This window comes from Drosophila ficusphila, unplaced genomic scaffold (genome assembly GCF_018152265.1).
Source record: "Drosophila ficusphila isolate 14025-0441.05 unplaced genomic scaffold, ASM1815226v1 contig_791, whole genome shotgun sequence".
Lineage (NCBI taxonomy): Eukaryota > Metazoa > Arthropoda > Insecta > Diptera > Drosophilidae > Drosophila > Drosophila ficusphila.
In genome coordinates this window covers 1,749,984-1,761,475 of record NW_025064737.1, presented here as the reverse complement: position 1 = coordinate 1,761,475, position 11,492 = coordinate 1,749,984, and the positions used below count along the sequence as shown (strand labels likewise).

The following is an 11,492-nucleotide window of genomic DNA, read 5'->3' as shown; positions in this document are numbered from 1 at the left end:
GCTTTCACTTTTTTCCAGCACAAAAATTCCTTATTGCCCAAACATAAAACAAAGGCAAAATAAAAACAAAAAATTACAACAAAGAGCGGAAGCGTAAGTAAGACATTAAGGTTCGTGGGCCCAGCCAACTGCACTGACATCAAAACACCGATTGCCAAATTGGCAGCTCATTAAATGCCAAAGCAGCCAAAGTACTTCGACACGAAGTTTCCTACTCTGCCCTTATATGTATATTCAATGGGCTCGCCTTAATTTTGGCCCCCAAATATTTCCGCTATTCGAAACTTTTTGGTTGAGCTCTACATTCTAAACGCTGTTAATTAACTCTAATGATAAGACATTTAAAAAAAACAAGAAAGGAAGCTAGCTTCGGCAAGCCGAAGCTTATATACCCTTGCAGTCATTAAATATGTCAAACAAAATACATAAAGGCTAACAACATCGAATCTATGACGATTTTTCTATTATTTACCATATTGTTCATATGACAGCTATATGATATAGTCGTCCGATTTTGATCAAATTTAATATGTAACTCAAGACTCATTAGAAAACTCTATATTCCAAAAATCATGATTGTTTGATGAAAAACAACGATGTCAAAATTTTATTTCCGTTATTTCTATATAGATTTTTCGATCTTTCCTATGGCAGCTATATGATATAGTACTCCGATTTTTATGAAATTTTTTTTCTCGATTTAAGAGTATTTCAATAACTTGATGTTCCAAAAATCATGCTCGTGGCATTAAAAACAACGACATTATAATTTTTTTTCCATTATTTATATATATATTTTTTGATCTCCCCTATGGCAGCTATATGATAGAGTTATCCGATTTTGATAAAATTTAATCCGAAATTCAATAGCAGTTAGAAAACGCCATCTGGAAGGAATCAAGTCGATCTGATCAAAAACAACGGAGTTAGAATTTTTAATTTCATTCTCTCGTATGGGAGCTATCCTATATAGTCGCCCGATCCGGCCCGTTCCGACTTATATACTGCGTGCAACAACTACACAACTTTTGGGAAAGTTTCAGCGAGATAGCTTTAAAACTGAGAGACTAGTTTACATAGAAACCGACAGGAGGACAGACGGACAGACGGACAGACGGACAGACGGACAGACGGACAGACGGACAGACGGACAGACGGACAGACAGACAGACAGACAGACGGACAGACGGACAGACGGACAGACGGACAGACGGACAGACGGACAGACGGACAGACGTACAGACGGATTTGGATTCTGATCGTGATGCTGATCAAGAATATATATACTTTATGGGGTCTGAGGTGTCTCCTTCACTGCGTTGCAAACTTCTGACTGAAATTATAATACCCTTTGCTCTGCAAGGGTATAAAAACTTCAACCTCCGCTGACCTTCTTGAAGCACAAGGACATGAGATTGTTGTGAGAGGTTTGTGTTTTCTTTTTTTTTTCTCTTTACAGAATTTTACTCATTGCATAAATAACTTATTTATTCTGTTGCTCTCATATAACTAGAAGCAGAATTTCCTAACATTAAGTTTTAACAGGTTTTTTTTAAATTTTAACATAAATATTTTTGTAAAAAAGCAAAAAAAAAATTTGGTTAAGAATAATTAAGATGTTATAAAATACGCCATTAACCAGTAAATAATAAAATCATTTAGTCCACTGACCAAAAAAAAATCTGGATCGAGTTTCATTTTGACTGGAATTTCCCCTCAAAGATATGATAAAATAATTATAGCCTTAAAGGGAAAAACTTGAAAAGTATCAGAGTAAACCTTTATATAGCAAATTGACATGTTTGACGTATGTATATATTCAATACCATGTCTCTACCATCAAAAAGTGATTGAAGCAGAATTTCACGTAGTCAACATTAACATCTTAATATTGTAAACAACTTTCTATCTTTAATATTGTTCCAGAACAAGAAGCTTATAGAAACAAATAAAGAAAAGGGCTTATGGTCCTAGTTAAAATTGAACACAAATTTCGAATTCAAAAAACAATTTTTGGTAATAACAGTAGTAATATTTTAAAAAATTACTGACATTTTTTAATACTTTTTCATTAATTGTTTAGTTTGTTTTGTTTTAATAAGATTTCATATTAAATTAGTTGGCATTAGCTGGTTTTAATATTCAATAAAATCCTGTTTACAGAAAACATATGTATAAAAGGTCAAAGGTCAACTATAGCTGTTAGTAGTAAAATGTATATACATATAACGAATTTTTTCGAAACTCAACCCACACTTCAATAACTAACAAATGGAATTCCTGCTAAAATGACTTAAGTGGCATCTTTGATGTTGTGCATGTACATAAGAGCAAATTGGTAATAAAGAAAAAAGGTATGGAGGAAATCAAAGCTATTCGCTTCACAATGAAGAGCAAATCTATGTTTCTGACCCAGTGGTCAGCAGGTGCAATTGACTGCCAGTATTCAAAGATATCCAGTCGTATTCTAATTGGGTTTCCAGGCACGCACTCGGATTGCTGGGCACTTGATTTTACGAGCGGAGTCCCCGGCCGTCGATGCAGAAGAAGCCATCGAATAACTTTCAATTATGTGCGGCACATTATGCCGGGCATTATGCGGGAAATCGTCATGATGGATTCCTCCGACAAAGGGAACACCGTGCTCATAAAACGCTTGTCTGACCCAATATACTGCAGTATCGGAATAGAGATAGAATTAGAAGCCAGAAGTAGTTAGAGCCATACCTGCACAAAGGTGAAACTCAGGTGGTCAACTTGCGCTTTCCATGACTTTGACAACAAAGCGAAATGGTCGCTAAAGCTGGAGCCCAAAGCAGTGTGGAAAAAGAGCCCGTGCGTACCTGGCATACGCAATTCAATTAGCAAAGTACCGCCGTATAAAAACCAAGCGGTGCCCGTGCGACATTTGCATAACCCGCTGAGTGGCCAACGCGTGCGCACCACCGATCCGAAAAGAGAGAGAGTTGTGGATAAACCGCCGTCAGGATGAAGAGCACCGCCGCCTGTCTGATAGTCGCCCTTGCGGCGCTCTCCGCCGCCCACTCCGCCCCCACCGAAGGTCAGTCGGCACCCCAGAGCGCCACCCAACTGGCCCTCGATATGTACCACGGCTGCCTGAAGGACCTGAGCGTCTCCTGCGTCCGCCCCAAGGCCCTCCAGTGGTTCAACTCTGCCCTCCGCCAGCCGGAGGTGCGCATCACCGAGCGCCTGTCCATTGTTCGCACCGCGGAGAAGATGGAATCCCGCTCGATGAACCCGGAGGAACGCCTCTTGGACGACATCGACGCCTATCTGGCCAGCCACTCGCTGAGGATCCAGGCTCCCGAGTACTTCCGCTCCTCGGAGGCCCGCTCCCTGGTGCCCGACTTCCTCATGGCGAACCCACTCACCCAGGGTGGAGTGATTCCTCTGGCAGCTGCCAATGAAGGTGTGTATGAAACCATATTATAAAAGTGCAAAAAAATAATTAATAACTTGACTGCATTTGCTGAGCTGTGATAAAAGTCTTCGAAAATTTGAAATTTTTCAATATTACCCATACTAGAGTTGCCAGTTACATCCTCCCCTTTCAAACATGCTAGGGAGCTATGAAAACACGTGCAAATTAAATTTTACTTGCCATTTAAGCCCGCCAACAAAAATGTAATTATTTAAATTATAAAATTGAAATTTAAATTCTCAATTTCTTTCAAATACTTCTCTTATCTGCATAAATGAAATTTAAATTCAAAAGCATTCATCGGTTTTTATAAATATATTAGCATACATCTTAGTTGACATAGTTGGGTTAAGGTTAATATGCTGGTCAATAAAAAATTTAAAAGATTTATAGTGTAAGGTTGGTCAAGATTAAATTGGACCAAAGATTTTCTACTTGATATTTAAAACAAACTAAAAAATGAATACTAAACCCAATCTTATGTTATTTTTTCCAGGACGAGGCATGATCCGCAAGGCGATTCTGCCCTTCCTGCTGGGCCTGAAACTGAAGACCACTGTGCTGGTGCCACTGGCTTTGGGCCTGATTGCCCTGAAGACCTGGAAGGCCATGACCTTGGGTCTGCTCTCGTTGGTGCTGTCTGGAGCCTTGGTTATCTTCAAGATTGCCAAGCCCAAGATCGTCAACTACGAGGTGGTGCACTACCCCCACCACGTGGACCATGTGGTACCGCACCACATTGAGCACGTTGTGCCCCACCACATCGAGCATGTGGTGCCGCACCACATCGAGCACATTGTGCCGCATCACATCGACCACCACCTGGAGCACCACATCGACCACCACGTGGACCTGCCGGTGGAGCACATCGAGCACCTGGAGCACCCCTCGCCCGCCTGGGATCCCCATGCCTGGGCCCGATCCTCGCAGGAGCCGCAGGATGCCCAGGACTTGGCCTACGCGGGTCAGAAGTGAGCCGTGGACCACAAACCAAAACCCTTCTTACGAAATTTGGCCAAACTGCAACCTTATTTATTTCGCTCTAAGCTAAGTAGTTGAAACGCACGGCTCTCTCGGCGTATTGTTTATTTATTTATTTATTGAAAAGTGTACAAAGCAAAGAACCATAAAGAAAAATAAAACCCCAAGGCGTTTTAAAGGTACTGAGTGGGAATTAGCTCTGCTGTCCTTTTGCGTAAATGTTACTTGAATAAAAGCATGCAAACCAAATGTGCCTAATTGAAGACTTTTTGGGTCTTGCCAACCCCAGGAAAAATGGGTAATTAACCCGAAAACTTTTCTAATGCGCGGAGTTTCCTTTTACGAAGATCCGTCAACAGTTCCTCCGGAGAATCCAACAAATTAAACACCACAGAGTAACGAGTGCAACTTTTCCCAAGTGCCTGATAAAAATGCCAACGAGATTTTATGTTGAATTCAACATACATGCAAGGAGGTGAAAACAGCGGGGGAGCAAAACCACTGAGAAACCCTTAAATGGAATGCACACACTTTATATTCCAGGTAGAAAATGCTTCTTATTTCCCACATGCACCCTGCGTATTCAAATTCAAAGGGGTGTTTAGGTTAATGCTTCTTTGGGATAAAGTTCCATGCAAATACTTTGTACGTATATCAAATGCATTTTTATTTCTGGTGCACGAGCTTTATACATTTGCTTCCACTTTAACGAGAATATCTGTTTTTATTGTCTTTAAAAATGAGTGCAGAGTTTTTTTAACATCACCAATTTCACCAAAGAATTTCTTTTAATTTAATGTTATTTCTGAATAAATGCAATTATGACCCCATATAACTATCTTTTATTTATAGCATACTTTCAGGAGATTTCATTTCCTCTCGCCACAGGAAGCAAAATAAACCTGAAAGCAATATGGAAATTGTATTTATTGCATTCTTTTCTTACTTGCTGGGCTTCTGTCCATCGCAGAGAGAAAATCGATGGCCAGCGGTGCGGTCATATCAATTGCCAATAGCCGCCCAACGAAACCACCGAACCACCTGACGCAGATGGTTGGAAAGCTGCCTGCCGCAAACACATATCTCCTAGCTAAAATGTCGGCGGCGTCGGCGTGAAACAATGCAAAATGGCAGTGGCGCCAACAAAAATAAAAGAGAATCCAACACCGAAAACCTGAAATTGAAAAGCAATAACACCATTGAGCTACGACACTTCATTTATATTTAACGGCATGCACTTGGCCGCCATCGCTTGGACATCGTTTCTACGCAACAATTTGGAATATGAAAAAGTTTTCCAATTTCATTGGCTCCGAAAAGAAATGCGACCAGAATGGCAAATTGTTCGCCAATGAAATGGTGAAACTTTTGACCAAACGACACTATCGAAAACCGAAAAATGGCAGCGAAACACTGGACTCGCTATCAAATCAATTTTCATGGCGAACCGCGCGTAATCAATGCACGAGATTCATATTTCAACCGTATTTCGAAATTCAGCGCATGACTTGGATAACTCGGAGGAACGGTGGTGGACATGTCACTTTCGCTTTCATTTAGGAAAAACACTTTCTATTTCATTGACATGTAGGTGGTCACTCGGTTTGGCCACCGACCAATCAAAGTCCATTGAGCCGCTTCCATGTTCCTTCCCCAATTAAAATAATAATTATTATTATGATTTGAGTGCTGTAATTAGTTTGCGCAATTTGGCGTGAACCGGCTGTATAAAATTATGTGTTGCGTTACTTTAATTGCTAGTTTCTTGTGGCCAATAAACGGTTTACGACCACAAAAGGTCCCTGCAAATGCCTCCTGTTAAAAGCCTATGATCATTATTTATTCAGTAAAGAATTTTTATGATAACGGTCAATTAAAACTTTTTAAAGACCCGCTAATCGATTTTAGTTTTTTAAAGAGCCAGGGGAACACTCATTTAGTACCTGAAAGAAAACAAAGAAGAATGCGAAATTCTTATTACAAACTTTCTTTTTATACTTTGTCCGCAACTTTATTTACCTTGTTCCCTTTTCTTAAAGAACTTTTTTATAAATCAAGTGTAACATTCTGTTTGCAGCAAAGTTTCTGAAATTGCTTTTCCCTAGTCATTAGTGTGTGTTAAGTTTGCTTTGGGACAACAACTTTAAGAAGGTTTCGTATTTCCTTTTCTAGAAAGTCGTCATTTTCTTGTTGGACCTAACTAATTACCAAAAGTATGGGGCTGTTTTATTGTGACCAAATTGAATCAGTGAATGGTAAGGGTCACTCCCCATCTTAGCTTTCTTAATGGCGTTTCAAAATCTATGTAAGAGCAAACTGTTGAATAGTATTCCTACACTTGAAAAAAGTATTTGGGAAACACTTTCGAATCAAGTTCAAATCAACACCTGTTAATAAACCTTTGCGAACAGTTCAGTTAAAAGCGGGTTTACTTTATAAACAAAACCTAACTTATGTAAAAGATGTTCAAAATGCTGTGCATACATTTAAGCGCAGCAATGTAGCAACATAATTTCAATAATGTTATGATTTTAAATATTTGTCTGTAGTTTATTATATTTAGGTATACATTTTTAGACTCAACCTTTTACCTTCTCATACTCTTCTACATTCGTATTTAAATAAATAATTAAAGGCCTCTGAAAATAAGTCATATCTAAGTCTATTTACAAAATGTGGTATACAAGTTGATTTATTATTGTGGATAGGGTAAAAGGGTAACATTATTTTACCTATATTAAAACAATAATATAAAAAGAATACTAAAAAATAGAAAAAGATAACATTCTAGGTGTATTTTACTGTTTTTGAAATTATTTTCGAATGCAGAGATCCACCCACAAAGAAAACCCGTGGATGCGGCCGGCACGCGTTGGAAATAAAGCCACATTAAGCATACGACACGTGGTGCGCCGAGGCACGCACACAAACGGCGAAAACAACAAAGTTGGAGCGGCTCTGTCGACGCTCGCTTCATTCATGTCTTCTCCGGCCATTTCTTTCGTCCGGCCATTCGGCAGCGAACGAGTTAAAGATCCAGTGAGTATAAAAATCGTGAACAATAGAAAAACGATTATTAAACGCAATTGTGCCAGCGCAGAGGCGAGTTGTGTGTTAACCAGCGGCGAACCTGAACAAACAACCTAAACAGCAAAATGGCCAAGTTGCTCCTTGTGATTATCGGTGTGGCGGCCCTCGTGGCGATGGGACAGGCGGCAGGTAGCTCCACCGAACAGCTGCAGCGGCTCATCGCCGAGGAGCAGAGCAAGTGCGCCAGCGGCCAAGACTCGATGGCCTGCATCAAAGAGCGGGCCATGCGGTTCGTGGACAATGTGATGAGCAAAGACAGCTTCCAGGTGAGTTTAAATACAATTACTATTTGTGATACAAGATTCATACTTTAAAGAGAATTAGTGTTGAATTTAAAAATTTTCAAAAATAAATTAAAGTAGTTCATTTAATGATCTTAATAAGGTAAATAGAATCCATATAGCGAATTAGAAAATCTTCTTTAATCCCTTTTAAAATACTGTCTAAAACGGAATGATAACTAAAATAGGTTTCCAACCTGGAGGTGCGCTCCAATGGCCAAAAGACCGCTCCAGTCAGCGAAGCTCGTGCCAGCAGTGCCGATGGATTCGTGGATGCCATTGAGAACTATATCCGCGGACACGATGTCAGCATGGACTTGCCCTTGGCCGACGCCAAGGTCACCGTCTCGGCCCGCAACCTGGCCAGCAACCAGCTGAACCTGAACCTCCAGCTGAACGACGATGACGAGAGCACCGGTGAAGAAGCCAGGGGTAAGAAGGGCAACATCTTCAAGAAGGGTGGGTTCACTTTCCGCATGCCTAATTGCCTCTTAGACTGTTTATCAGATTCTAAACTGAGTCGCTTTTGATTTTACAGGCAAGAAGCACCGCCTCCGCAAGCTGGCCATGCCCATCCTGGTGCTCATCCTGCTGAAGGCCATCACCGTGATCCCCATGGCCATTGGCATCCTGAAGATCAAGGCCTTCAACGCCTTGGCTCTGGGCTTCTTCTCCTTCATTGTCTCGGTTGGTTTGGCCATTTTCCAATTGTGCAAAAAGGTAAGCCGGCCAGGATATTAAAACGCCTCTCCAATTGTCTTCTAGGCATTCGCCGGATGTGGTAATTAGTGTGCGTTTGGTGTGTTGGGATGATGTTGGGCGTGGAGCTCGAAGCAAACTTTATTGCAATTAAGTGTCGTATGTAGTGCATGTATGTATGTATAGGAAGTCAAGAGGGCGGCAGCAGCAGGGTAAGTCGAGCCAGAATCCTCGCCCACACTCTCCCGCTTCCCAACCAAACCACCAAACTGACAACCCAACCAACACTAGCATCTAATATATTAAATATAGTAGAGATAATCTATATAATAGAATATAGATCATTATTTATAAATATGTTTTGTAATCTACCCTTTAGATTGCGCATGATCACCATCACACCGCCCACATCACCGCCCATGGTCCTTGGGATGGTCGCACCTTTGGCTCTGTTCCCGCCCCCGTTGTTGAGCAGCCCCAGAAGTTGGCCCAAACCCTGGCCTACCAGGCCTACGCTTAAGCCACTCAGAAGATCCCCCGAGAACCAAGTGGAGCAGAGCAGCTTGAAGCCAACAAGTGGTCACAAAAGCACAAAATCATCTGTTAATTGTTAGGAATATTCTGTGACTTTGTGCCATAATCCCTGCGCTGCTCGTTTCCTTAGACTTTACTTATAATATTTATTAACTATTTATTGAAAACAAGAGATTAGGAGCACAGAGAAGCAAAGCACCAAAATAAAGTAGCAAAATAAATGCCTTGAATATGCTATATTATGTATCATTTATTGATGGAGCTCCTGCAGGTCAGCATTTAAGACCAGATTAAAGATTAACCTCATGGCGTTTGGCGGAAACAGCCAGTGGTTTAAACCGCACCGGTTGAATGCTCAAGCCAACAGGCCTAATTAACCTTTCCACCCCACGGCAGTGCTCTCGGATTCTCGGCCAATTTCACTTGGCATGCAATATGTATAAGCCATCGCCGGCACAGCAATTGTGTCCTAATTAGCCAAATTTAATCCACAGCAGACGCCGACCCACGGCAGAAAATCTAATTAAATATTCAACTCAAGTCGCTTTTTAGGCTTGGCTGGAAGAGTCGATTAAATTGATTAACTGCATATAATTTAAGCATTTAAATTGAAATTTCCTCATTTCACTTGTGCGAAAGTTGCCAGGCGTCGGAGAGTGAAAGTCTTTCTATATTCTTTCGCCCACAAGAAAGAAGCGAGGGCCAATAGATCAGGGACATTTTTGTCCTGAATGCCGCTCACTGAGGCATATGTCTGGCAACAGACACAAATCGATGGGTGGCCCAAATATAAATTGAAAACTCACAAATAAATCCTTGTCATGAATGTCGGCCTCAGCTTTGATTACGCTCAAGTGCACCGAGAAGGTCTTCGCAGGAATTTTATTAAAAATGCGCCACAAAGGACAATCTTTTTGATTTCGACAAATTGCACCGCTGAAGCAAAAGCGCTGCCGAAAGAAATTTCTAGATTTTTAATGCTCCTCAATTTATGTCTGAGTTATAAAAAGTTAGTTAAAATTGAAACATCTCGTTGCATTAAATTGAGTAAAAACTTTATGCAAGAAATCAGTAGATTTATAAGGTATTTTTTGATCGGTAACAATAATAAAAAGGACTGTTTTTAAATTTTATATTAAATGGTTTTTATTTTTGTATTATTTTAAATTATCTCACAAAAATAAATTTATTAAAAATATGTTGCAAAGTCATGCTTTTCAATTACTTCCTTGGAAAAAATTGGTATGTATTTTTATGCAAATATATTTATTTTATTTTCGCTTTATGCATAAGATAATATGCACACATTTCATTGGGCCCAAATGAAATTCTAGGAGGGTCAAGCACCAATTTTCAGCGCATGTGTGTTCAGGGAGCAAACAAAGTGTGAAAATTGGCTTAACATAGGCATTTTCGGGCACTGGCCTTTCGCTGCTGGCAATTTTCACAGAATTTAAGCCAATTTGTCAGGCGAGTGAACCGGAGTTTGAACAAGGATTCCGGTGGTTTGTGTTCACACCTGAACAGGTGGCGGCGCTTTCATAATCGCTGGTCAACATACAACCACACATCATCACGAGCATCACAAACATCGAGTTGAAGCCAAGACACGAGCTTATGGAAATTTATCGCAGCGAATAAAACATTCAACTGATTTTTTTGGCACGAACCAAGCAAAGTGTGGCGCTAGTGAAATAAAAATTAAGCTGTCCAATTTCTTTTATCGTAGGATGCGGGTGTTACACATAAAATAACCTGTCGGTGAAATAAACAAGGCAAATACACCTTTTGAATTATTTAAACTGACGATTAGATAATCTATGATGATTTCGTTGATTTTGGCAGGCGAAGTAGAGATGTTACTTGCATAATCTGCTGGCGTTTTTCAAAAATTCGATCTAGTGTTTGAATCACAACCAAGTTTGTTTTGAAATTTTCAGTCGCAAAATAAAAATCTTTTGGAATTCTTCGTGTTGAAGAATGCAAAGCAGTTAAAAGAAACCGCCTTATATCCTTATTCTTAGTTTACAATTAAATATAGCAAAGCTAAGAGAACTAATAAAATTACAATCCTTTTTATCTTGTTTTAAATTTAAGCAGGAAACCACGAGGTAGATAATATTAGAGTTTATTAAGTTAGGTTAATTCTTGCCACCAACCCTTTATGAAATTGTATAATAGTATTAAATTCTCGACTTAATGATTACAACTTTCATTAAAATTTAAAGACAAATATGGACAGGAACTTCAGTTTATGTTAATTATTAAAAAGTGTGTCATCCAAATAGATGTGGCACAAATAAAAACGAAAATCTATTTCGTAATCGGAAGAAAAGCAAACAAAATAATAATTGAAGGCGATGCGAAATCGAAGCCGCAGTTCCGCCTACAAAAAACGTATCAAGTCCACTGAGGAGTCAATACCAAATCGAAGTTGAGTTCCGTACTGATTTCTTGTATCGAAA

The 11,492-nt window shown here is 39.9% G+C and overlaps 2 protein-coding genes across 3 annotated transcripts; both read left to right on the top strand.

Annotated features, from left to right (window-relative positions):
* Window positions 1-2,904: 2,904 nt before the first annotated feature.
* Window positions 2,905-4,681, top strand: LOC108091736. Its single transcript, XM_017191079.2, has 2 exons — window positions 2,905-3,430; window positions 3,939-4,681. Exons 1-2 carry the CDS (start codon window positions 2,989-2,991, stop codon window positions 4,415-4,417), a joined length of 921 nt encoding a protein of 306 aa, XP_017046568.1. The 5' UTR covers window positions 2,905-2,988; the 3' UTR covers window positions 4,418-4,681.
* Window positions 4,682-7,505: 2,824 nt separating this feature from the next.
* On the top strand, window positions 7,506-9,264 carry LOC108091731. Of its 2 annotated transcripts, none has more exons than XM_017191075.1 (4): window positions 7,506-7,779; window positions 7,983-8,226; window positions 8,333-8,514; window positions 8,873-9,264. In XM_017191075.1, the coding sequence occupies exons 1-4, from the start codon at window positions 7,579-7,581 to the stop codon at window positions 9,011-9,013; spliced, it is 768 nt and encodes a 255-aa protein (XP_017046564.1). In that variant the 5' UTR covers window positions 7,506-7,578; the 3' UTR covers window positions 9,014-9,264. The 2 variants fall into 2 exon arrangements, with proteins under 2 accessions (XP_017046564.1, XP_017046563.1); XM_017191074.1 differs by having other exon boundaries at window positions 7,983-8,253.
* Window positions 9,265-11,492: the final 2,228 nt, after the last annotated feature.

Excerpts from the sequence above, each read along its gene's own strand:
- LOC108091731 (XM_017191074.1), top strand. The coding sequence starts at position 7,579 with ATGGCCAAGTTGCTCCTTGTGATTATCGGTGTGGCGGCCCTCGTGGCG. Across the intron at positions 8,254-8,332 it reads GGGCAACATCTTCAAGAAGG|GCAAGAAGCACCGCCTCCGC; the intron begins GTGGGTTCACTT and ends TTGATTTTACAG. Across the intron at positions 8,515-8,872 it reads TTTTCCAATTGTGCAAAAAG|ATTGCGCATGATCACCATCA; the intron begins GTAAGCCGGCCA and ends TCTACCCTTTAG.
- LOC108091736 (XM_017191079.2), top strand. The coding sequence starts at position 2,989 with ATGAAGAGCACCGCCGCCTGTCTGATAGTCGCCCTTGCGGCGCTCTCC. Across the intron at positions 3,431-3,938 it reads TCTGGCAGCTGCCAATGAAG|GACGAGGCATGATCCGCAAG; the intron begins GTGTGTATGAAA and ends TATTTTTTCCAG.